Source organism: Clarias gariepinus, chromosome 5, assembly GCF_024256425.1.
Source record: "Clarias gariepinus isolate MV-2021 ecotype Netherlands chromosome 5, CGAR_prim_01v2, whole genome shotgun sequence".
Lineage (NCBI taxonomy): Eukaryota > Metazoa > Chordata > Actinopteri > Siluriformes > Clariidae > Clarias > Clarias gariepinus.
In genome coordinates this window covers 4,931,997-4,959,186 of record NC_071104.1, presented here as the reverse complement: position 1 = coordinate 4,959,186, position 27,190 = coordinate 4,931,997, and the positions used below count along the sequence as shown (strand labels likewise).

General features: G+C 44.7%; 1 protein-coding gene across 2 annotated transcripts; it reads right to left on the bottom strand.

The window, feature by feature from the left end:
• Positions 1-9,839: 9,839 nt before the first annotated feature.
• Positions 9,840-16,842, bottom strand: LOC128524195 (zinc-binding protein A33-like). Of its 2 annotated transcripts, XM_053496617.1 has the most exons (7): positions 16,244-16,842; positions 15,697-15,792; positions 15,375-15,605; positions 15,224-15,246; positions 15,019-15,137; positions 14,387-14,900; positions 9,840-9,928 (listed from the first exon to the last, which is right to left on the bottom strand). In XM_053496617.1, exons 1-7 carry the CDS (start codon positions 16,640-16,642, stop codon positions 9,880-9,882), a joined length of 1,431 nt encoding a protein of 476 aa, XP_053352592.1. In that variant the 5' UTR covers positions 16,643-16,842; the 3' UTR covers positions 9,840-9,879. The 2 variants fall into 2 exon arrangements, with proteins under 2 accessions (XP_053352592.1, XP_053352591.1); XM_053496616.1 differs by lacking the exon at positions 9,840-9,928 and having other exon boundaries at positions 14,210-14,900.
• Positions 16,843-27,190: the final 10,348 nt, after the last annotated feature.

Below are 27,190 nucleotides of genomic sequence, written 5' to 3'. Positions count from 1 at the left end.
GACATGCAAGCTGCCCATGCCACACGCACTCATGCAACCCCATACCATCAGAGATGCAGGCTTCTGAACTGAGCGTTGATAACAACTTGGGTTGTCCTTGTCCTCTTTGGTTTGGATGAGATGGCGTCCCAGATTTCCAAAAAGAACTTCGAATCGTGACTCGTCTGACCACAGAACAGTCTTCCATTTTGCCACACTCCATTTTAAATGATCCCTGGCCCAGTGAAAATGCCTGAGCTTGTGGATCTTGCTTAGAAATGGCTTCTTCTTTGCACTGTAGAGTTTCAGCTGGCAACGGCGGATGGCACGGTGGATTGTGTTCACTGACAATGGTTTCTGGAGGTATTCCTGAGCCCATTCTGTGATTTCCTTTACAGTAGCATTCCTGTTTATGGTGCAGTGTCGTTTAAGGGCCCGGAGATCACGGGCATCCAGTATGGTTTTACGCCCTTGACCCTTACGCACAGAGATTGTTCCAGATTCTCTAAATCTTCATATTATGTTATGATAACTGCAAAGTCTTTGCAATTTTTTGCTAGGTAACACCTTTCTGAGCAACATTGTGGGAATTGGTGATCGTCTACCCATCTTGGCTTCTGAGAGACACTGCCACTCTAAGAAGCTCTTTTTATACCCAATCATGTTGCCAATTGACCTAATTAGTGTTAATTGGTCTTCCAGCTCCTCGTTATGCTCGAATTTACTCTTTCCAGCCTCTTATTGCTACTTGTCCCAACTTTTTTGGGATTTGTTGACACCATGAACTTTTAAATCAACATATTTTTCCCTTAAAATTATACATTTTCTCAGTTTAAACTTTTGTTCTGTGATTTATGTTCTATTCTGAATAAAACATTAGAAGTTGGCACCTCCACATCATTGCATTCAGTTTTTATTCACGAATAAAATCCCAACTTTTTTGGAATCCGGTTCGTGTATATTATATATATATATATATATATATATATATATATATATATATATATATATATATATTGTTCCTGTGTAATATATATTACATACAATCATATATATGATCCCACCAGGCTATAAAAGTCCAAAAGTTATAGCAAGTCTAAATAAACATTATATTGCATGATTGCATTCATGCATTGAGATGTGTTTTGGTGTGGTCTATGGACGTCCCCTCTTGGATTGGTAGACATCACTCAGAGTTTCCGCATGTCCCCACTTGGCATGTGTTTTAACTCTGTGATTTTGTAAGTTCGCTTACTTAGAAATCATGGAGGGGTCTACAATTTTCAAAATAGGTGTATTTCCACTGTGGGAGAGAGAATCTAAAAAGAAAAATCCGGAAATCACATTGTATGATTTCTTAACAATTTATTTGTGAATTACTGTGTCAAGTAAGTATTTGATCACTTGCTTATTAGACAGATTTTTGCCCCTTAAAGACCAGTTATTTTTCTTTTAAATAGTCTGGCTACACTCTGCTCATGATTCTAAATTAGTAGCACCTGTTTTAGGTCGCTAGCTGTCATAAAGTCACCTGTGTACCCCACAATCAGCCAAAGTCTAAGTAGATCTATGGGGTATCAATGATGCTAAGAATGATGAAGAATCAGCCCAGAACTACACGGGAGGAGCTGGTTAATGCCGTGAAGAGACCTGGGATCATCGTTTCCAAGGCTACTATCAGTAATACACTAAGACGTCATGGATTAAAATCCTGCATCGGAAGGTTCCCCTGCTTAAGTCAGCCCATGGCCAGGCCCGTCTGAAGTTTGCCAGGGACCATCTGGATGATTCAGAGGAGTCATGAGAGAAAGTCCTGTGGTCTGATGAGACCAAAGTAGAACTTTTTTTGGAGGAAGAAGAATGATACCATACCTACAGTGAAGCATGGGGCTGGAAGCATCATGCTCTAGGGGTGTTTTTCTGCACAGGGGGCAGGACGACTGCACTGTATTAAGGAGAGGATGAACGGGGCTATGTATTGTGACATATTGGGCACAAACCTCTTTCCGTCAGTCAGAGCATTAAAGGTGGGTCGTGGCTGGGTCTTCCAACATGACAATGACCCAAAGCACACAGCCAGGAAAACCAAGGAGTGGCTCCGTAAGAAGCATATCAGGGTTCTGGAGTGGCCTAGCCAGTCTCCAGACCTAAATCCAATAGAAAATCTTTGGAGGGAGCTGAAACTCTGTGTTGCTCAGCGACAGCCCCGAAACCTGACAGATCCAGAATAGATCTGTATGGACGAGTGGGCCAAAATCCCTCCTGCAGTGTGTGCAAACCTTGTGATGAACTACAGGAACCGTTTGACTTCTGTAATTGTTAACAAAGGCTTCTGTACCAAATATTAAACATTTTTGACTCAAGTGATCAAATACTTATTTGACACAGTAATTCACAAATAAATTGTTAAAAAATCATACAATGTTATTTCCTGACTTTTCTTTTTAGATTCTGTCTCTCACAGTGGAAATGGGGTCAGGGGTAGCTCAGTGGTTAAGGCATTGGACTACGGTTCGGAAGATCCCAGGTTCAAACCCCACAACCACCAAGTTGCCACTGTTGGGCCCTTGAGCAAGGCCCTTAACCCTCAACTGCTCAGATGTGTAATGAGATAAAAATGTAAGTTGCTCTGGATAAGAGCGTCTGCTAAATGTAAATGCACCTATGCTGAAAATTGTAGACCCCTCCATGATTTCTAAGTAAGAGAACTTACAAAATCACAGGGTGATCAAATACTTATTGACCTCACTGTATCCATATGATCTGAATATTTGTTTATCTTACAGTTGCATGGAAATAAAGCCAGATTGTGAGGAAAGAATGTGTAACAACAGTCTCTGCATCTCCAAACACATTTGCATTACAATCTAAGGACGTCCCCTCTTGGATTGGTAGAAGTCACTCAGTGTCAGGTCCCCTCTTGGCATGTATTTTTAAAAAAGGCCTAATGACCGTATATTCAATTTTATTTGTATAGCGCTTTTAGCAATTTTCATACGTATAGGTAAATGGCCTTTAAATCATAAACAAAAACAGATATTTTCTGTGCCTTTAAATAATAACAAATAATAATTAAACTACACTCAGTCAAATGAAAATAGTTAATAGCCAGAGAAAATGAAGCCTCTTTCTAACACATGCCTGAAAATAACGTTTTTTAAAACACATGCCAAGTGGGGACATGTGTAAACTCTGAGTAACGTCTACCAATCCAAGAGGGGACGTCCATAGTCCAAACTAAAACACATCTCAATGCATGAATGCAATCATGGAATATAATGTTTATTTAGACTTGCTATAATTTTTTAGATTTTATAGCCTGGTGGGATCGTCATTGCTGCAACACACACCTGTGTGAATAGCCATAGACATAACCTTGGAGAAGTAGCTCCGATTAGTGTGTTTTTGTACTGCACGTGTGCAGTTCTTTTTATTAACCACACATTCATAATATATTCTAGTCACCATACACACTGCCCTCCAAAAGACTGGAAACACACCTGGTAAAATGTGGTTTTGAATGATATCAGATTAGAGCAAATATATTCTTTATCAAAGTGACCTGAAATTATTATTAAAGACCAGCAATAATCATTTTCTTTTTTTTTTTTTTACATAATAATGGTAATATATAGGTGCCCCTTTGTCACCAGTGAGCGCTGGTCAATCAACCAGTATAAGTGATCTTTGACCAATCCTTCAGGAGGCTTGGAGAAACATAAGTCATTGTGAGAATAAACGGACAGCATGATGCTCAGATTTAGCAGATGATAGTTGCTAATAGTATTTTCTTTGTATAAACTGCTTATGTAATAAAATAGGTTTCATAGTTTGCTGTTATGCATTGAGTGTCAAGAACTAACCTGGAGTGACCAGAAGACGTAGCTTTAGCGGTTAGCCCTTTGTTGCGTGAATGGTAAACCCAAACGCGGACGAACACGAGTGAGCAGGATAGTCACGCTATTTGATCTAAGGACTCTCACGAATGGGGAGCAAGGGAAAGACACAATCTAACCCGCGTCCTATAAATACACACTCGATCAGGATTTTAAACCAAGAAGGTGAGTACTCACGGTCTGAAGAATTCCGACGTAGCATCGGCGACTCAATGACTGAGCGAGGTGCTATGGTTTGTTTACCTCTTTTATACTTCCTGGTTCGCGACCGCTTAACTTCCGGGTCCTAGTGCTGGTCGCGTTCCGAGTGTGCATGACAGTACCCCCCTGTCCAGGACCGGCTCCGGACGGTCCTGCGGTGGAGGATACCCTGTGACGGTAGTCCCGGATGAGCTCGGGGTCGAGGATGAAGCGTGCTGGAACCCAAGACCGCTCCTCGGGGCCGTAGCCTTCCCAATCGACCAAGTATTGGGTGCCTCTGCCCCGAGGCCGCGAATCAAGGATCCGTCGCACGGTGTAGGCGGGACCGCCGTCAATGATTCGGGGAGGAGGAGCAGGGGGGGTGGGTGGAACCATGGGTGAAGTGGTGAAGGGTTTTAGTTGTGAGATATGGAAAACCGGGTGGATCCGGAGCGCCGCAGGCAGCTGGAGCCGGTAGGTGACAGGGTTAATCTGTAGATTGATGCGGTATGGTCCGATGAATCGTGGTGAGAGTTTCCGGGATTCTGTGTGGAGATGGAGATTTTTGGTTGAAAGCCAGACCTTGTCACCTACTTTAAACAATCGTCCTGGAGGGTGTCGACGGCGGTGTTGTGTGATGTAACTGGCGTTGGCGCGCTGGATGTTCCGGTTGGCTTGCTCCCATAGCCGTCGACACCTACGGACCAACTGTTGGGCCGAGGGTACGTCAACCTCCGGTTCCTGATGGGCGAACATCGGAGGCTGGAACCCGTAGCATACCTCAAATGGGCTCAAGTTGGTGGCTGAAGAGACGTGAAGGTTATGAGACAGTTCTGCCCAGGTGAGGTAGCGGGCCCAGGAGCGCTGGTGGTCGGACACGAAGCATCGCAGATAGCGCTCCAGTTGTTGGTTGGTCCGTTCCGTCTGACCGTTAGTCTGGGGGTGGTAGCCGGAGGACAGACTAGTGGTGGAGTTAATCAGACGGCAGAAGGCCTTCCAGAACCGGGCGGTGAACTGGGGCCCTCTGTCCGAGACGATGTCTTTGGGGAACCCATGCAGGCGGACTACGTGTTCCAATATCAACTCAGCGGTGTCCTTGGCTGAGGGGAGTCCGGCGAGGGCCACCAGGTGGGCTGCTTTTGAAAACCGGTCGACGATAGTGAGGATGGTGTTTTTCCCTTCGGACACCGGCAGGCCCGTGATGAAATCCAAGGCGATGTGCGTCCAGGGCCGGCGAGGAACGGGAAGAGGTTGAAGCTCTCCGGGGGTTGGTCGATTTGAGTCCTTAGCCCTGGCGCACACCGGGCACGCCTGAACGAACTCCTCGATGTCTCTCTTCATGGAAGGCCACCAGAATGCCCGTCTCACGAACTGTAGAGTTCTTTTGTTTCCCGGGTGTCCGGCGACGGGCGAAGAGTGACCCCACTGGAGGACCTCAGCTCGTAGTTGTTGTGGAACGAAGAGTCGTCCAGGCGGCGCACCTGCCGGCCCGGCCTCCGCAGCCTGAGCCTGGCGAACCCTCGTTTCAAGATCCCACTGGAGGGGTGCCACGATACGTGATGATGGTAGGACAGGCACGGGGTCCGCCCGGGGGACGTCTTCCTCCTGTTGTCGTGATAGGGCGTCTGCCTTGGTGTTCTTGGACCCCGGGCGGTATGACAGATGGAAGTCGAACTGTTCGAAAAATAATGCCTGTCGTGTATTCAGCTGTTTGAGGTTCCGGATGGTGATGAGGTTCTGGTGATCCGTCCAGACGACGAATGGCTCACTGGCGCCCTGGAGCCAGTGACGCCATTCCGCCAAGGCCCACTTTATGCCCAGCAGCTCGCGGTCCCCTACACCGTATCGCTGCTGAGTGGGATTAAATTTCTTGGAGAAGAAGCCACATGGGTGTAGCTTCTGGTCTGGACCTCGTTGGGAGAGAACAGCACCAGTGCCCACATCCGACGCGTCCACCTCCACAACGAATGGTTGGTTGGCATCAGGATGAAGGAGGATAGGGGCGGTGGTGAATCGGTGGCAGAGTTCTCTGAAGGCCGTGATGGCAGCAGGAGTGAGTTGGAAGGGGTGAGATGCGGGCCTGGTCAGATTGGTCAGTGGTGCTGCAACTGTACTGTAGCCCCGGATAAAGCGACGGTAGAAGTTCGCAAACCCGAGAAACCGTTGAAGCTGTTTGAGCGTCCTGGGTAGGGGCCAATGGCGCACAGCATCTAGTTTCTGCGGGTCCATGGCCACACCCTGGGGCGAGATAACAAAACCCAGGAACGTGGTGGAGTGCTGGTGAAAAGCACATTTTTCCAACTTACAGTACAGCTGGTGGGCGAACAATCTCTTTAGTACAGCTCGGACATGTTGGGTGTGTTCTGTCATGGTGCGGGAGTAGATAAGAATATCATCCAGATAAACGAACACCCATCGGCCTAACATGTCTCTGAGGACATCGTTGATAAATTGTTGGAAGGCCGAGGGTGCGTTACATAGTCCAAACGGGATGACCAAACTCTCATAGTGTCCTGTGGGTGTGATGAAGGCCGTTTTCCACTCATCGCCCTCTCTGATGCGCACCAAGTTGTAGGCGCTCCGGAGGTCCAACTTAGTGAACACGGTGGCACCAGAGAGGGCGTCCAGGGCTGAGTTGGTAAGCGGCAAAGGGTGACGGTTCTTGATGGTTATCTTGTTTAGCCCCCGATAGTCGACGCACGGGCGAAGTTCCCCCCCTTTCTTTTTCACAAAGAAAAACCCTGCGGCCGCAGGAGATGAGGAGGGCCGGATCGTTCCATGTCGCAGAGCGTTGGTGATGTACTCCTCCATCGCCTGAGTCTCGGTCTTGGACAGAGAGTAGAGATGTCCACGGCGGGGAACGGAACCCGGCTGGAGCTCTATCGCCAGGTCATAAGGTCGATGAGGTGGAAGGTGGGTGGCTCTCCTCTTGCAAAAGACTCCAGCCAGGTCACGGTAGGCAGGCAGGATGGCGTTGATGTCGACATCGGGGGCCTCGGACTCCGTGGAACACGTCCCAGCCTGGCCCCGTAGGCAAAGTTCAGTGCAGGTCGGTCCCCACTGGAGGATGCGATTCTGATTCCAGGAGATGAGGGGGTCGTGCTGCAGCAGCCACGGGTAGCCGAGGATGATGGGAGGAGATGAGATGGAGGTGAGGTGAAGTTGGAGCTGTTCCTGGTGTTGGTCGATGGAGAAGGTGATTGGTTGGGTCTGGTGAGTGATAGGGCTGGATGAGAGGGGCCGACCGTCGACTGAAGTGATCTGAACTGGCTGGGATAACGCCTCGATCTTCATCCCCAATTTTTTGGCATAAGTTGAGTCAATGAAGTTACCAGCGGCACCGGAATCGATGAACGCCGTACCTTGAACTCGTTTGTGGCCAAATTGGAGAATTACCTGAACCGTAAGACGCGAAATGGTGGCGTTGGTCGTGGTGGAGAGGTGGAGAGGGCCCGGTGAGTCTCCTCTCGAACTCACCGGGGCTGGGCGTTTCCCGGGCGAAGTGGACAGATCGCCCGGTGATGTGCCGCTGACCCACAATAGGCACATAACCCCTCTCTGTACCGTCGTTCTCGTTCCGCCACGGTCAGGGAGGCGCGTCCTAATTGCATGGGTTCCCCGGCTCCGGTGTCAACCACGGCAGGAGGTGGAGATCCGACAGATCCAGTAGTTGGGGCGGTGAAAGTAGTGGATGGTCGTGGTACGGTGTAAGAGAAGGTGGGTGCAGGCGGCAGGGTCCTCGGGGCTGGCTTCGGGCAAGAGAGGATACGTTGGTCAATACGGAGGGTGAGCTGGATCATCCCCTCCAGGGTGGCAGGAAGCTCTCGCCCGGCGAGCTCGTCTTTTATGCGTGGAGCCAGTCCCTCGTAAAAGGATGTCCGGAGCGCGGCATCTCCCCAGTCGGTCTGCACAGCGAGGGTCCGGAATTCAGCTGCATACCGGCTCACGGACGATCCTCCCTGCCGCAGATGGTAGAGTTTGGTGTCGGTCTCCACCTCGCCCGCTGGGTGTTCGAAGGTAAGCCTGAGTTGGCGGGTGAACTCATTATATGAATGCGCGGTGTCTGTATCCGCCCGGAGAACTGCCGTGGCCCACTCAGCTGCCTGCCCGGATAGCAACGAGACCAGAAGCGCGATGCGTAGCTGATCGGTGGAGTACCTGGTGGCATTAAACTCAAACACCAGATCAAGCGATGTTAAAAACACATTACACTTTCCGTCCGTGCCATCCCATTTATCAGGAAGTGCCAGAAATACATCAGAAGGAGGGGGGGGAGGTTGGGGCGGCGCCGCGGCCGCCGCGACGGGAGAACGGCTAGCCGCGCTATCTACAGCCGCCCGGAGATCCGCGTTCTCCTGCCGGAGCTCCGCGACCTCGCAGCGCAAGGCCGCGACGTCTTGGAGGTCCCGGCGCAGATTAGCGATCTCCCCGGTTAGCATGTTGATAAGCTTGGCGTGCTGATCTACCACGTCGCAGAGGTGCGCGTAGTCCGCTGGGTTCACCGCGGAAGGCTCAGTCATTCTGTCAAGAACTAACCTGGAGTGACCAGAAGACGTAGCTTTAGCGGTTAGCCCTTTGTTGCGAGAATGGTAAACCCAAACGCGGACGAACACGAGTGAGCAGGATAATCACGCTATTTGATCTAAGGACTCTCACGAATGGGGAGCAAGGGAAAGACACAATCTAACCCGCGTCCTATAAATACACACTCGATCAGGATTTTAAACCAAGAAGGTGAGTACTCACGGTTTGAAGAATTCCGACGTAGCATCGGCGACTCAATGACTGAGCGAGGTGCTATGGTTTGTTTACCTCTTTTATACTTCCTGGTTCGCGACCGCTTAACTTCCGGGTCCTAGTGCTGGTCGCGTTCCGAGTGTGCATGACATACAGTACTCCAACATACCACTGAAGATAGTCAAAAATAAATTCACTTATCTTGGTATCTGTATTACTCGCCAACATAATCATCTTTTCAAACATAATTTTGGTATTCTTCTTGAACAAATCAAGAAAGATCTTTCCAAATGGTCCCCCCTAAAGATTTCTCTCATTGGGCGCATTAACTCCATTAAGATGATGGTGCTTCCTAAATTTCACTATCTCTTTCAGTGTTTACCTCTGTTTATTCCTTTATCATTTTTTTTATCTTTGGACTCTGTCCTCTCTTCTTTTATTTGGAATTGTAAACATTCTCGTCTGCGTAAAGTATACCTTCAGAGGTCTAAACGAGATGGTGGTATTGTATGTCCCTACCTAATTTTAAGTTTTATTACTGGGCAGCTAACATACGAAATATACTGTATTGGTGGCATTATCACCTTCTACCTAATAAACCATCCTGGGTGGACATGGAGGTGCTTGCTCATAAGCAAATTTCCCTTCCTGCACTTCTTGCAACCAAATTACAGCTAGGTTCTTATACTTTTGCTGACTGCCCAGTGGTTAAACACTCGCTGAGGATTTGGACTCAATTTAGGAAATCATTTGGTCTTAAAGATCCTTCTCTTCTTAGCCCTGTTGCACGTAATCACTTTTTCTTGCCTTCAATGCAAGATGGGTCATTAATGAGCTGGTCTGACAAAGGAATAAAATGCTTCAAAGATTTATTTATTGACCGTGTATTTGCATCCTTTGAACAGTTAGTGTCACAATTTGGTCTTACTAAATCTGATTTCTTTAGAGTGTTGCAAGTTAGAGACTATGTTAGGTCATTCTTAGCAGATTTTCCAGTGTTGCCTACTGAAAACTCTTTGGATAGCTACCTTTCGTGTAACACATTAGCGAAGGGCTCAATTTCTACTATTTATAACCTAATGATAAATCAGTCAGTTTCCTCTTTAGACAACATTAAGAGAGCTTGGGAGGAAGACCTTGGTGGACCACTCTCAGATGACACATGGAAGTGTGTTCTTAAGCAGGTCCACTCATCATCTATGTGTGCTCACCATTCTCTCATTCAGTTTAAAGTAGTACATAGAGCTCATATATCCAAAGTGCAGTTAGCCCAAATGTTTCCTGGTACTAGCTCCTTGTGCAACAGATGTCGCTGTGCTGAGGGTACTTTAATTCACATGCTCTGGACATGTCCTAAATTAGAGCATTTCTGGCGATTAGTATTTGACACCTTATCTGTGGTTCTTACTGTAAGTACAGATTAGAGCCAGAACCCCTTGTAGCACTGTTTGGAGTTGCTTCTGAGGAGTTACGGCTGTCAGCATCAAGGTGTAAAATTTTGGCCTTCTTCTCTTTGTTAGCACGTAGAGCCATTCTACTTAAATGGAAGGATCCTCTCCCACCTACACACATTCATTGGGTTAAAGAAGTCATGTCTTGTCTCTACCTCGAAAAGATTAGGTATTCATTAAAAAGGATCGGGAAATCAGTTCTTTAAAGTGTGGCGCCCTTTCTTTGATTATGTTGATGCCTTTAAATAATGCCCTTTTTAATTTCTGTAAATTTTTATTTTTATTTTTTTGTATTATTTATATATATATATATATATATATATATATATATATATATATACAGTGGTGTGAAAAAATATTTGCCCCTTCCTGATTTCTTATTTTTTTGCATGTTTGTTACACAAAATGTTTCTGGTCATCAAACACATTTAACTATTAGTCAAAGATAACACAAGTAAACACAAAATGCAGTTTTTAAATGATGGTTTTTATTATTTAGGGAGAAAAAAATCCAAACCTACATGGTCCTGTGTGAAAAAGTAATTGCCCCCTGAACCTAATAACTGGTTGGGCCACCCTTAGCAGCAATAACTGCAATCAAGCGTTTGCGATAACTTGCAACGAGTCTTTTACAGCGCTCTGGAGGAATTTTGGCCCACTCATCTTTCCAGAATTGTTGTAATTCAGCTTTATTTGAGGGTTTTCTAGCATGAACCGCCTTTTTAAGGTCATGCCACAACATCTCAATAGGATTCAGGTCAGGACTTTGACTAGGCCACTCCAAAGTCTTTATTTTGTTTTTCTTCAGCCATTCAGAGGTGGATTTGCTGGTGTGTTTTGGGTCATTGTCCTGCTGCAACACACAAGATCGCTTCAGCTTGAGTTGACGAACAGATGGCCGGACATTCTCCTTTTTTGGTAGACAGTAGAATTCATGGTTCCATCTATCACAGCAAGCCTTCCAGGTCCTGAAGCAGCAAAACAACCCCAGACCATCACACTACCACCACCATATTTTACTGTTGGTATGATGTTCTTTTTCTGAAATGCTGTGTTACTTTTACGCCAGATGTAACGGGACACGCACCGTCCAAAAAGTTCAACTTTTGTCTCATTGGTCCACAAGGTATTTTCCCAAAAGTCTTGGCAATCATTAAGATGTTTTTTAGCAAAATTGAGACGAGCCTTAATGTTCTTTTTGCTTAAAAGTGGTTTGCGCCTTGGAAATCTGCCATGCAGGCCGTTTTTGCCCAGTCTCTTTCTTATGGTGGAGTCGTGAACACTGACCTTAATTGAGGCAAATGAGGCCTGCAGTTCTTTAGATGTTGTCCTGGGGTCTTTTGTGGCCTCTCGGATGAGTTGTCTCTGCGCTCTTGGGGTAATTTTGGTCGGCCGGCCACTCCTGGGAAAGTTCACCACTGTTCCATGTTTTTGCCATTTGTGGATAATGGCTCTCAATGTGGTTCGCTGGAGTCCCAAAGCTTTAGAAATGGCTTTATAACCTTTACCAGACTGATAGATCTCAATTACTTTTGTTCTCATTTGTTCCTGAATTTCTTTGGATCTTGGCATGATGTCTAGCTTTTGAGGTGCTTTTGGTCTACTTCTCTGTGTCAGGTAGCTCCTAATTAAGTGATTTCTTGATTAAAACAGGTGTGGCAGTAATCAGGCCTGGGGGTGACTACAGAAATTGAACTCAGGTGTGATAAACCACAGTTAAGTTATTTTTTAACAAGGGGGGCAATCACTTTTTCACACAGGGCCATGTAGATTTGGAGTTTTTTTTTTCTCCCTTAATAACGTAAACCTTCATTTAAAAACTGCATTTTGTGTTCAATTATGTTATCTTTGACTAATAGTTAACGGTTTTTGATGAGCAGAAACATTTAAGTGTGACAAACATGCAAAAGAATAAGAAATCAGGAAGGGGGCAAATAGTTTTTCACACCACTGTGTATATATATATATATATATATATATATATTTTTTTTTTTTTTTTTTTTTGCTGTGGTAGACTTGTATATACGTATATATCTGAACCCTGTATTTTTTATTATTATCATTTGATTGATATATTTATTATTCCTTTTTGAATTAATGGACAGCATGAACGCTATCCTAGAAATTTGTTGGTAAGGGTTGGGGGATTGTGAAATGTGATATACTGTGAAAAATCAATAAAAATATTAAAACCAAATCCTTCCCAACGATTCGGGGGTCTTACCCTCTGGTAACGCTTATTCTTTTTCTCTTTAAGCAACTTTAAAAAGTAACAAGTTTGATAGTCCGTTTAAAGTGATGCACGTTTTTACCACACTGAATAAACGTTTCCATGCTCTACCGTTGGTAACAAATAAATCTTCCCGTCTTAATAGTTAAACACAAACATCTTGAAATAAGTTCACACACCAAGCATATTTTTTCAAATAAAACAAAACACACTGGATAAAATCTTACTATAAAGAAATGAATAAACACGTACACATATGAAATTAAATATATGGAAGAAATACATTACCGTTTAAAAGTTTTAGAACACTTGTTGTTTTTTGTTTAGTGATTTATTTTCTACATTCTACAACAATACTGGGGATTTCAAAACTATAAAATAACACATATGGGATTAGGTAATTATGTAACAACAAGAAAAACAACAGTTAGTTGTTATTTTAAGACACAGAGGTCAGTTTTTCTGTAATAGTTCTTGCAAGAACAGTATTATCAAGTGCATTTGCAAAATCCGCCAAGCACCATAATGAAACTGGCTCTCATAAAGGCCATCCCAGGAGGGCGAGACCAAAACCTACGTCTTCCGCAGACGAGGAGTTAGGGTTAGTCCACACGAAGCCGGTGCGTTTCCTATCCGATTATTTTTTTTCGTAAACACGGCGTCATCTCAAGAAATATCTGCGTACACACGAAACCACTGAAAACGGTGTAGTATATATGCCAGACCAGTATGGGGCGCTGTAATTCTGCCATAGAGATACACTATACACGGAGAAGAAGACTTTGAGCATGCACATAACCTTCGCGCTGTATACGAACCAAGATGGTGTTGTCCATTATCGCTTGTTGCTCATAAAAGTTGCATAGAAGCAATAGATTTTGCTTTAATAAAGCTAGTAGGCTTTGTAGCAACACGAACACAATCATGTAGTCCGCCATTATTGTTGTTGCTGTTATGTGTGACGCAGCCGACACGTGATGTGATGACATCATCGTTTCACAAAATGTACGGATTGGCTGTACACACGAAACCATAAGGGTGTCGTTTTCAGATTTATCTACTTTGGGACCCGGTTTCAAAAAATAGCGGTTTCAGTCTCCTAAAACGCCGGATCCGTGTGGACGAAACGCCAATACGATTCCTTTACAATGTAGAAAGAAATAAAAATCAGGAACCATCATGGAGTTAGAAAGTGTTCTAAAACTTTTAAACAGTAGTGAAGTTAAATAAATGAAATAAAAATAAATGAAATAAATGAATAAAAGAAGTGAATGAAATAAATGAATGAAATAAAAAAATTAAATGATGTCTAGGAATGTTTAGGGGGGAGGGGGGGTTTCCCCCTACACATTCCTAAAGGTAATAAAAAAACACTTAAGGGAGCAATAAAACTGTCAAGATTTGTTTTGACGAAAGGTTGTTAGGATATATTTTTATCAACACACACACCCAGCTAAACATCTCACCCAAGATTAACAGCACAGCACCATCAAGTACAAATACAGTAAAGAAATTTACTTCTTTTAAAGAAATTAAAGTCTGTTTATTTAAAATGATTTTGAAAAACATTAAATCAAATAATCTATTTCAAATTTAAATTGTACATCAAAACATAGTTATGAATTTAATTTTCATCCTATGGTTTATTTGTTTATGGAGGCCTTGAACTGAAAATTGAGAGGAAACGTGCTCTGTAGTTATTTGAATTTAATATCACATTATTTTGGTCTCTTTATTTCAACAGATTAAGTCATGATTTTACCTCAAATCACTTTGATTTAAATTAATAACTTAAAACCCTTTTCACAACGAACTGTTTCATTAAAAACAAACGTTTATAAAGACTATGAATCTTTAATGTGTAGTATTTCATTAATGAACTCTAACGGATCTGATCGACTCTTACAAAGCACTGAAGTGGGAGGAGCTTTAGAGGGGATTCTTTACCACAAACACTTAGGAATGGCAGTAATTTGTCAGTAAATGTGTGTGTGAAAGTGTGTATGTGTGTGTTAGTGAGAGGGTCGGAGAATGACAGTTTTCCTCCGTCCCAGTCCAGTTTCACTCTGATCCTCTGGAGTTTCTGTGATACTGAGGGGGCAATGAATGTCTGTGGTGTAGAACATGCTGAATATTTACCATAGTAATACCACACACACCAAATTCCACTTCTGGAGTTTATCTCTTCCTTCCTCTGTGCAGATTCTGTCATCACACCCACAGACCACAGTGTACAGTCTCCAACTTCAACATCCCAGCAGTGCGTGCCTGAGTTAAAGCCCTCAGAGCCCAGAATACACAAATATTTATCAAATCTCTCTGGATTATCAGGAAGTTTCTGTTTCTTATCACTGAGTCTCACACTGGTCAGATCATCAGATACAATGAGTTGAGAATGAGCAGTGTTGGGGTCCAGAGTTACAGGTGCTGAAAAAAGACACACACAAAGTTTGTTTCAGTAGGGCTAGTGTTATTAACTACTGCTACCACACACACACACACACACGCACACGCACACACAAACAAAGACAAAAAGCAGTCTTACTGTATTGGACAGTGTGCTGCATCTTCTTCCAGACTCTGAACTTCAGGTTGGCCAGATGTTTGGCCACATGGATCAGTGCTCCTGAAAGCTCCTCTGTATGCTGCAGTGTGCTCTGGGCTCTGCAAAAACATTCAGGAGTCAGTGTTGCTGTGGGTTTGGATTCAGAAACAAAGAGAACGAGAGAGACAGGAAGCACATCACTCACCTTTTCACCGTGGCCTTGTAGTTCTGTAAAACAACAAAGCAAACATCAGTGGATATGATTTACATTTTTACACCAATGAAATGTGATGTTTCTGATGATGGAGAGAAGTTTGACTTTCTCACAGTATAAATACTGACTAAATGATCCTCACCTGTAAGAACGAGACGTCTTCAGCTCGCATCTCCTCTTCTGTGGCTCTGATTGTGTCTGAAAGAGATGATATGTTTCTGCTCAGCTTTTCAATCTTCTCCTTCATCATCTGACTTTTCTGCTCCTTTTCCTCTCTCAATGCAGTGATCCTGGCTGCCTCTTCATCTCGTAGAAACTGGTGAAGCTTCTCAAACTCCTCCTTAATCTGACGCTCTGTGTGTCGGGCCTGAATCTGCAGTGAAGAGGAAATTAAATAAAATATAACTGATTATATGTGATGCAGAATATAATTCTAATATTAAAACCATGTTATTGATTCTAACCTTTATATGTTCTGCAGTCTGACTCCAGTTCAGTTTACAGTCGTTAAAGATCTTCAGTTGTTTCTGTAGGGGCTTCAGTGCAGTTTTTAGCTTCTCCTGAAACAAATCAACACACTGCATGGAGACTCTGTGTTTCAGCTCTTATTTTACACATCATTAACTCAGATTGCAGACAGGATTTAACTGTACATTATTTAATGTGAGTTTAAAAGTAATGTAACTGTAATACTGTAGTTCTGTTCTCTTTCATAAGAACTCTGATGACCTTTTAAACTTCAGATAGAATTTATAAAAAGTGTAGACTTATATGATGTTGGTTGTTTCTACAGGTGATAAAATGTGTATAAATGTTTGTACTGTACATAATAAAATATTAGACTAACATATTTGGTAGTTATGATATGAACAACTAATTAAAAAGCAATTATGTTATTTAATTATCACACCTTATTTTTACTTTGACACTGTAGATAATTTAGGGAGATTAAAGGTTATTCCTTATTTATTTGTCCTGTGATCCATAACCTTACAGGAATATAATATTTACCTTACAGTCTGTTACTGCCTCGTCAATGGGGCAGAACTTATGCTTGATGTGTTTCCTTGAATCCCGACAGACCAAACAAACAGCCTGTTGATCGTCCAGGCAGAAGAGTTTGAGTTTCTCACTGTGCAGACTGCAGACTGTTTTAGACACTGATGAAGATCTCTGACTTCTCTCCTGTAAGAAAGTCTCACACAGGTTCTTTAACACCAGATTTGTGGGAGGTTTATCTATAGATGACTTCCTCCTACAAACAGGACATTCTCTGGATTCTTTGGTCTTCCAGAACATCTGCAAACACACTTTACACACACTGTGACTGCAGTGCAAAATAACAGGATCCTTGAACATTTCATAGCACACAGGACAGGAGAAATCCTCCTCCGAAAACTTAGAAGCCATTTTATTTTGTTGCTGTATTTCCTCTCCAGTCCAAATGCTCAAAGTTCACTTTCACTTAACTAAAAGGGAATCACACCCTGTGTATTGTTTCAGATTAAACACGACAACTCTAGTTTCAGTTAGTAATCACTTATTTTTTACAGTTCTAAAAATAATCCAAAAAACTAACTAAGAATAAAATTAACATCACCAGAGCAGAGCATAACACTCCAGGCTGTATGAAGGACTAGAGTCATCTCAGACTTGACACTTCCTCAGTAGGAGGAGTTTTTACAGAGACAGATCAGGTTAGACTTTGGCCTTATCACAAGTCTATTAGCTAAAAAAACAGACTCCTTATAAACTGAAAACTGGAGCCTAGCTCAGGAGATTTGCGGCAGAACAGCTGTCTGCATCAGCCAAGGATAGGACCGTCTTTGTGGAAAAGTGGAACCGTCCCCAGTCACGCATCCCAGGCAGACTACATGGGGCATCCATGTAATGGGATCTCTAACCAGAACAGCTCTAGAGGGCAGAGGGGTCTGGATCACTGACACTCCTCGACAGAGAGACAGGTAGAGGGAAATAGAGAGAGGGAGAGAGAGAGAGAGAACAGAAGAGAACAGAAGCAACAGAAGGAGAGATGGCAGTTAGGTATGGTCACAGTCAAGCAATGTATAATGTGACTGTACAGTGGGAGCCACGTCAAACAGCCGCCTGGAGCATGACAGGTCCATGACAGGACCATGACCGATCTGTGCACGGAATGTGATCCCTGCGATGACGTAGTTAACGATGCCCCGCCCCATAAACGCCCCCATGCGCTTTCTAAAAAGATGGTTGCAATGCTGTATAATCCCGCCAGATGGAGCATTGACTGCTTCAGTTAACTGCAGTGTCCAAGCAGCCGGTTACTATATTCAATATATATAGCATAACTTACGTCAACATAGTTTCGAAAATAGATGATGTGGTAAAAAAGAGAGGGAAACGATTAATAAAACAGATATAAATCACTCAATACATGATGCTTATGCTATTTTTAATTAATTAATTAAACTATTTATTGCAATATTTTTCACGACATCCTTAATAATCCTTAAAGACATGGTAACATCTGTAATGTATCTATACTGATCGTTGTAGGCACGGAATACAAGTGCGGGCTGCAGTATGTACAGTATTTTACATTACAGTGTATTTTATCTATTTCAGTTTAATACACTGGTAGATAATATTTTGCTGCAAAGTAAAGCTTAAAATTTAACTTTTGCTTGGTTTTGTTTTCAAATTAAAATTTTATTTTTCACATACACAGTCATACACAGTACGATATGCAGTGAAATGCTTGTACGACCGCCGGTGTAACATATTTTTGATGTTTTCGCTGATGTTTTTTTTTTGCTGATAGTAAAAAATTGGCATAACAAATCAATTAATGACGCATAATATCTGGAACAAATATCTGTCCATACGGATCAGTATGTCTTTAGTCATTTAACCAGCATACCGTTCCCCCATCAAAGATCTGATAGGACATTAATCACTTATCACTACGGTGAATAGATGCGGCAGCAGAGACAGATTAAATCCCCATAAACATTCACACCTGAAAACAATACTAACAGAACTAAACAGTTCCAGAGGGTTAGCGCCTGTTCTCAGGACAGGAATCACCTACAGGATACTACTGGATTTTTCACTGCTTATATATTTTTGACATAGTTTCATTTGGTTTTATGCAATTTCATGTGTTATTGGTGTGTGTGTGTGTGTGTGTGTGTGTGTGTGTGTGTGTGTGTGTGTGTGTGTGTGTGTGTGAGAGAGAGAGAGAGAGAGCGTGTGCGCGAGAGAGGGCTTATATTGTGATTTGTGATTTGGTTACTAAAGCCTGGCTTACTACTACTTTAAAGGGTCAAGTTTACAGGGCTTCTCACTCTTTCGTTAATTTTACTTCTAACTTAAAACCAATGTGGCTTATTAAAGATGCACTGTTTTATTGGACATAAAACAGTGCATCTTACAAAACATTGCTTGGCTGTTTTGTAATGTTCTGCAGAATAAACACTGTCGACGGTTCGAATATACTGTCAACGTCAGTATGCGATCCTTCTGCAGTAATGTTATCGGGGTGTAAATTATTAACGTATTGATGTATTTCACTTGCGGACAAAATAAACCATGTCCAGTAACAAAAGTAACGAATTTGACACTACTCTTCTCTTACGCAGCACGTCTAAAAAGATAATAAAAATTACACCAATCCTGCCATGATGCTACCCTGTCCATACACAACACTGGCCGGGAAGATGAACTCAGACTTTCCAAAACTTACTATTATTTCCTCAGATGAAATTGAGCTAGGATGAAGAGAACAGAAATGAACCCCCCCCCCCACAGTGTAACTCTGATTATAGGAAAAGCTCACAGATACCAAACCTGCAGCACTTCGGTGTCATTTTTATTACCTTTTTAGCCGTGCTGCATAAGAGAAGAGTAGTGACAAATTCGTTACTTTTTAATAACGTGATGTTTGATTGGATGTTATATCATTTCCAAGTTTGATAGTGTCGATTTTAGAGTGCATTATACAGTGGTGTAAAAAACTATTTGCCCCCTTCCTGATTTCTTATTCTTTTGCATGTTTGTCACACAAAATTACTAAAATTGAGCAATGTGTGCAGGACATAAGAAATTGGATGCTAATTAACTTCCTTTTGCTTAATCCGGATAAGACAGAAGTTCTAGTCATAGGGCCGCATACAGCTAGGAGTAAAATTTTAGATCACACCGTAACTTTAGATGGCCTTTCTGTTCCATCAAATGCAACAGTGAAAGACCTTGGTGTAATTATTGATTCCAGCCTTTCATTTGAAGCTCATGTAAATAATATTACCAGGATAGCATTCTTTCACCTCAGAAATATTGCCAGGATAAGAAATTTATTGTCGCTAAACAATGCAGAAAAACTAGTTAATGCTTTTATCACCTCTAGGTTGGACTATTGTAATGCCTTACTGTCTGGTTGTTCAGCTAGATGCATAAATAAGCTTCAGTTAGTCCAGAATGCAGCAGCGAGAGTCCTCACTAGAACCAGAAGATATGAGCACATCACCCCTATCGTCACTGCATTGGCTCCCTGTGAAATTTCGCATTGATTTTAAAATACTACTCTTGACATATAAAGCATTAAATGGTCTCGCGCCGCAGTACCTGAGCGAACTGCTAGTGTCTTACGAACCGCCACGCCTACTTCGATCAAAGGATGCAGACTGCTTGTCAGTACCGCGTATTATGAAAAATACAGCTGGGGGCAGAGCTTTTTCTTACAAAGCCCCAAAATTATGGAATAGTCTTCCAAATAGTGTTCGGGACTCAGACACAGTCTCAGTGTTTAAGTCCAGGCTAAAAACCTATTTATTTAGCCAAGCATTTTTATAAAAAGATTTGCTATAGGTAAAGGAGCAGATCTGGGGGACTCATGGACGTAGAGTATTATGGTGAACTGGTATGTTTGGATGCTGTCTTCCTCACTCTCATTGATCACTCAGGTTTGCTGACGGTGAGGTGATTGGTTGCCTTACATCTCTGGAAGCCCTCATGTTTGTGTTTCCTTCTGGCTCTCCCTTTTAGTTATGCTGTCATAGTTAGTCCTGCCGGAGTCTCTGCTTGCACTCTACACTAAATATACATTCACATTATACATTGTGCGACTGTGACCATACCTAACTGCCATCTCTCCTCTTCTTCTCTTCCCCCCCCTCTTTCTCTTTCCTCTCTCCTCCTGTCTCCACCTTTCACTCTTTCTCTCTCTCTGTCGAGCTACACATGTCGTTCCTGAGCTGCCAGTGATCCAGACTCCCTCTGCCCTCCGGACCTGTCTGACCCATCCTGGTGCCCCGCTTCTGGCTGAAGATCTCGTCACATGGATGCCCCGTGTGTCTCTCTGGAAGGCGTCTGGTGTCTGGGGATGATTCTGTTTCACCCAAATAAGGATGGGTTCCCTGTTGAGTCTGGTTCCTCTCAAGGTTTCTTCCTATTACCATCTCAGGGAGTTTTTCCTTGCCACTGTCGCTCTCGTCTTGCTCACCAGGGACAAACTGACCATTTTGATTCTTACAAATTTACATTTCATACAAACTTAAATAATTCTTTTGATTATGTAAAGCTGCTTTGCGGCAATGAAAATTGCTAAAAGCGCTATACAAATAAATTGTGTAATTGTAAAATGTTTCTGATCATCAAACACATTTAACTATTAGTCAAAGATAACACAAGTAAACACAAAATTCAGTTTTTAAATGATGGTTTTTATTATTTAGGGAGAAAAAAATCCAAACCTACATGTCCCTGTGTGAAAAAGTAATTGCCCCCTGAACCTAATAACTGGTTGGGCCACCCTTAGCAGCAATAACTGCAATCAAGCGTTTGCGATAACTTGCAACGAGTCTTTTACAGCGCTCTGGAGGAATTTTGGCCCACTCATCTTTGCAGAATTGTTGTAATTCAGCTTTATTTGAGGGTTTTCTAGCATGAACCGCCTTTTTAAGGTCATGCCACAACATCTCAATAGGATTCAGGTCAGGACTTTGACTAGGCCACTCCAAAGTCTTCATTTTGTTTTTCTTCGGCCATTCAGAGGTGGATTTGCTGGTGTGTTTTGGGCCATTGTCCTGCTGCAGCACCCAAGATCGCTTCAGCTTGAGTTGACGAACAGATGGCCGGACATTCTCCTTCAGGATTTTTTGGTAGACAGTAGAATTCATGGTTCCATCTATCACAGCAAGCCTTCCAGGTCCTGAAGCAGCAAAACAACCCCAGACCATCACACTTCCACCACCATATTTTACGGTTGGTATGATGTTCTTTTTCTGAAACGCTGTGTTACTTTTACGCCAGATGTAACTGTAAAGTTTTTCTAAAGTTACGTAGTAGGAGAGGCGAGTTGCTCGGTCTGTCCGCTGTGTAAGCTTTTCTGGCCAGGAGAGACTCAGTCAAACACACACACACGTTGTCTGTCAGAAAGGTCTCTGTTTATTAACAGCAAAAGATGGGGTTTATATATGTTTGACCAAACGCCTGTGCCATAGACATATGTTACTACAAAGAACATGAACCATTGTAAATGTTCTGGTGAGATCCTGAAGAATCAAAGGAGAGGAAGATAGAGAGGTGTCCGTCCAGAGACAGATCACAAGATGTTGGCTCGAGTTAGGGGGAGAGGGGGAAGGAGACAGAGGGGGAGAGAGAGAGAGGGGGAGAGAGACATGAAGAGAGAATGGGAAGGTGAGCGTGGGAGCGTTCACACCTTAAGGAGCAGATGCAAGAGGAGACAGGAAGATAGCAACAGGAAAGATTTAACACGTTAATATCAGATCTATGAGGAAGAGAGCAAGAGAGTAGAAATAACTCCTTTATATATAAAATAATTCTAAGAGTAACGGGACACGCACCTTCCAAAAAGTTAAACTTTTGTCTCGTCGGTCTACAAGGTATTTTCCCAAAAGTCTTGGCAATCATTAAGATGTTTTTTTTTTTTAGCAAAATTGGGACGAGCCTTAATGTTCTTTTTGCTTAAAAGTGGTTTGCGCCTTGGAAATCTGCCATGCAGGGCGTTTTTGCCCAGTCTTTTTCTTATGGTGGAGTCGTGAACACTGACCTTAATTGAGGCAAGTGAGGCCTGCAGTTCTTTAGATGTTGTCCTGGGGTCTTTTGTGGCCTCTCGGATGAGTTGTCTCTGCGCTCTTGGGGTAATTTTGGTCGGCCGGTCACTCCTGGGAAGGTTCACCACTGTTCCATGTTTTTGCCATTTGTGGATAATGGTTCTCACTGTGGTTCGCTGGAGTCCCAAATCTTTAGAAATGGCTTTATAACCTTTACCAGACTGATAGATCTCAATTACTTTTGTTCTCATTTGTTGCTGAATTTCTTTGGATTTTGGCATGATGTCTAGCTTTTGGTCTACTTCTCTTTGTCAGGTAGCTCCTATTTAAGTGATTTCTTGATTGAAACAGGTGTGGCAGTAATCAGGCCTGGAGGTGACTACAGAAATTGAACTCAGGTGTGATAAACCACAGTTAAGTTATTTTTTAACAAGGGGGGCAATCACTTTTTCACACAGGGCCATGTAGGTTTGGATTTTTTTTCTCCCTAAATAATAGGTCATTTATTCAGTTTATTCATTTTACCTCCTTTTACATTTACATTTAGGCATTTGGTAGACGCTCTTATCCAGAGCCACTTAGATTTTTATTTAGGGTAAAGTGACTGATGTGCCTAACGTTTTTCAGCAGAGCCCACAGTATGTTTCAGTGAATAATCCACGACTTTTCATGAGTATGTAAGACCTCTCGACACCTCTCTCTCTCTCTCTCTCTCTCTCTCACACACACACACACACACACACATACACGCCTATGTTACTAAGAGGGGACTGTCACTCTACACTCACCAAGAGGGGACCAGGGTTTCTGCTTATTTTGAAGAAACAAAATTGACATGTAAAAGTTTCTATTAAGGTCTTTTTTTATAATATAACTTAAAATAAGCATTTTTTTTTATTTATAAAACATGAGCCAAGAGGGGACCTGACACTGAGTGACTTCTACCTATCCAAGAGGGGACGTCCATAGATTTTAGTGTAAATGTCTGTGAAGACGCAGAGACTGTTGTCACACACCTTTTCTGACTTTATTTCCATGCAACTGTAAGCTTCTGAACATTTACACGTTATCACTCCTCCACAAATATTTAGACTGTATAGATAAATGGCCATTATATATATATATATATATATATATATATATACTGTATATATTATTTAAAATATTTTTAAATAATAAAAAATAATAATCCAAATGAGAATAGTTCATAGGCAGAGAAAATTAACTTTTTTTTAACACATGCCCAAAAATCTCTACCTATCTAAGAGGGGACCTCCATAGACCAAACCAAAACACATCTCAATGTCATGCACACTCGGAACGCGACCAGCACTAGGACCCGGAAGTTAAGCGGTCGCGAACCAGGAAGTATAAAAGAGGTAAACAAACCATAGCACCTCGCTCAGTCATTGAGTCGCCGATGCTACGTCGGAATTCTTCAGACCGTGAGTACTCACCTTCTTGGTTTAAAATCCTGATCGAGTGTGTATTTATAGGACGCGGGTTAGATTGTGTCTTTCCCTTGCTCCCCATTCGTGAGAGTCCTTAGATCAAATAGCGTGATTATCCTGCTCACTCGTGTTCGTCCGCGTTTGGGTTTACCATTCACGCAACAAAGGGCTAACCGCTAAAGCTACGTCTTCTGGTCACTCCAGGTTAGTTCTTGACAGAATGACTGAGCCTTCCGCGGTGAACCCAGCGGACTACGCGCACCTCTGCGACGTGGTAGATCAGCACGCCAAGCTTATCAACACGCTAACCGGGGAGATCGCTAATCTGCGCCGGGACCTCCAAGACGTCGCGGAGCTCCGGTAGGAGAACGCGGATCTCCGGGCGGCTGTAGATAGCGCGGCTAGCCGTTCTCCCGTCGCGGCGGCCGCGGCGCCGCCCCAACCTCCCCCCCCTCCTTCTGATGTATTTCTGGCACTTCCTGATAAATGGGATGGCACGGACGGAAAGTGTAATGTGTTTTTAACATCGCTTGATCTGGTGTTTGAGTTTAATGCCACCAGGTACTCCACCGATCGGCTACGCATCGCGCTTCTGGTCTCGTTGCTATCCGGGCAGGCAGCTGAGTGGGCCACGGCAGTTCTCCGGGCGGATACAGACACCGCGCATTCATATAATGAGTTCACCCGCCAACTCAGGCTTACCTTCGAACACCCAGCGGGCGAGGTGGAGACCGACACCAAACTCTACCATCTGCGGCAGGGAGGATCGTCCGTGAGCCGGTATGCAGCTGAATTCCGGACCCTCGCTGTGCAGACCGACTGGGGAGATGCCGCGCTCCGGACATCCTTTTACGAGGGACTGGCTCCACGCATAAAAGACGAGCTCGCCGGGCGAGAGCTTCCTGCCACCCTGGAGGGGATGATCCAGCTCACCCTCCGTATTGACCAACGTATCCTCTCTCGCCCGAAGCCAGCCCCGAGGACCCTGCCGCCTGCACCCACCTTCTCTTACACCGTACCACGACCATCCACTACTTTCACCGCCCCAACTACTGGATCTGTCGGATCTCCACCTCCTGCCGTGGTTGACACCGGAGCCGGGGAACCCATGCAATTAGGACGCGCCTCCCTGACCGTGGCGGAACGAGAACGACGGTACAGAGAGGGGTTATGTGCCTATTGTGGGTCAGCGGCACATCACCGGGCGATCTGTCCACTTCGCCCGGGAAACGCCCAGCCCCGGTGAGTTCGAGAGGAGACTCACCGGGCCCTCTCCACCTCTCCACCACGACCAACGCCACCATTTCGCGTCTCACGGTTCAGGTAATTCTCCAATTTGGCCACAAACGAATTCAAGGTACGGCGTTCATCGATTCCGGTGCCGCTGGTAACTTCATTGACTCAACTTATGCCAAAAAATTAGGGATGAAGATCGAGGCGTTATCCCAGCCAGTTCAGATCACTTCAGTCGACGGTCGGCCCCTCTCATCCAGCCCTATCACTCACCAGACCCAACCAATCACCTTCTCCATCGACCAACACCAGGAACAGCTCCAACTTCACCTCACCTCCATCTCATCTCCTCCCATCATCCTCGGCTACCCGTGGCTGCTGCAGCACGACCCCCTCATCTCCTGGAATCAGAATCGCATCCTCCAGTGGGGACCGACCTGCACTGAACTTTGCCTACGGGGCCAGGCTGGGACGTGTTCCACGGAGTCCGAGGCCCCCGATGTCGACATCAACGCCATCCCGCCTGCCTACCGTGACCTGGCTGGAGTCTTTTGCAAGAGGAGAGCCACCCACCTTCCACCTCATCGACCTTATGACCTGGCGATAGAGCTCCAGCCGGGTTCCGTTCCCCGCCGTGGACATCTCTACTCTCTGTCCAAGACCGAGACTCAGGCGATGGAGGAGTACATCACCAACGCTCTGCGACATGGAACGATCCGGCCCTCCTCATCTCCTGCGGCCGCAGGGTTTTTCTTTGTGAAAAAGAAAGGGGGGGAACTTCGCCCGTGCGTCGACTATCGGGGGCTAAACAAGATAACCATCAAGAACCGTCACCCTTTGCCGCTTACCAACTCAGCCCTGGACGCCCTCTCTGGTGCCACCGTGTTCACTAAGTTGGACCTCCGGAGCGCCTACAACTTGGTGCGCATCAGAGAGGGCGATGAGTGGAAAACGGCCTTCATCACACCCACAGGACACTATGAGAGTTTGGTCATCCCGTTTGGACTATGTAACGCACCCTCGGCCTTCCAACAATTTATCAACGATGTCCTCAGAGACATGTTAGGCCGATGGGTGTTCGTTTATCTGGATGATATTCTTATCTACTCCCGCACCATGACAGAACACACCCAACATGTCCGAGCTGTACTAAAGAGATTGTTCGCCCACCAGCTGTACTGTAAGTTGGAAAAATGTGCTTTTCACCAGCACTCCACCACGTTCCTGGGTTTTGTTATCTCGCCCCAGGGTGTGGCCATGGACCCGCAGAAACTAGATGCTGTGCGCCATTGGCCCCTACCCAGGATGCTCAAACAGCTTCAACGGTTTCTCGGGTTTGCGAACTTCTACCGTCGCTTTATCCGGGGCTACAGTACAGTTGCAGCACCACTGACCAATCTGACCAGGCCCGCATCTCACCCCTTCCAACTCACTCCTGCTGCCATCACGGCCTTCAGAGAACTCTGCCACCGATTCACCACCGCCCCTATCCTCCTTTATCCTGATGCCAACCAACCATTCGTTGTGGAGGTGGACGCGTCGGATGTGGGCACTGGCGCTGTTCTCTCCCAACGAGGTCCAGACCAGAAGCTACACCCATGTGGCTTCTTCTCCAAGAAATTTAATCCCACTCAGCAGCGATACGGTGTAGGGGACCGCGAGCTGCTGGGCATAAAGTGGGCCTTGGAGGATTGGCGTCACTGGCTCCAGGGCACCAGTGAGCCATTCGTCGTCTGGACGGATCACCAGAACCTCATCACCATCCGGAACCTCAAACAGCTGAATCCACGACAGGCACGGTGGGCATTATTTTTCGAACAGTTCGACTTCCATCTGTCATACCGCCCGGGGTCCAAGAACACCAAGGCAGACGCCCTATCACGACAACAGGAGGAAGACGTCCCCCGGGCGGACCCCGTGCCTGTCCTACCATCATCACGTATCGTGGCACCCCTCCAGTGGGATCTTGAAACGAGGGTTCGCCAGGCTCAGGCTGCGGAGGCCGGGCCGGCAGGTGCGCCGCCTGGACGACTCTTCGTTCCACAACAACTACGAGCTGAGGTCCTCCAGTGGGGTCACTCTTCGCCCGTCGCCGGACACCCGGGAAACAAAAGAACTCTACAGTTCGTGAGACGGGCATTCTGGTGGCCTTCCATGAAGAGAGACATCGAGGAGTTCGTTCAGGCGTGCCCGGTGTGCGCCAGGGCTAAGGACTCAAATCG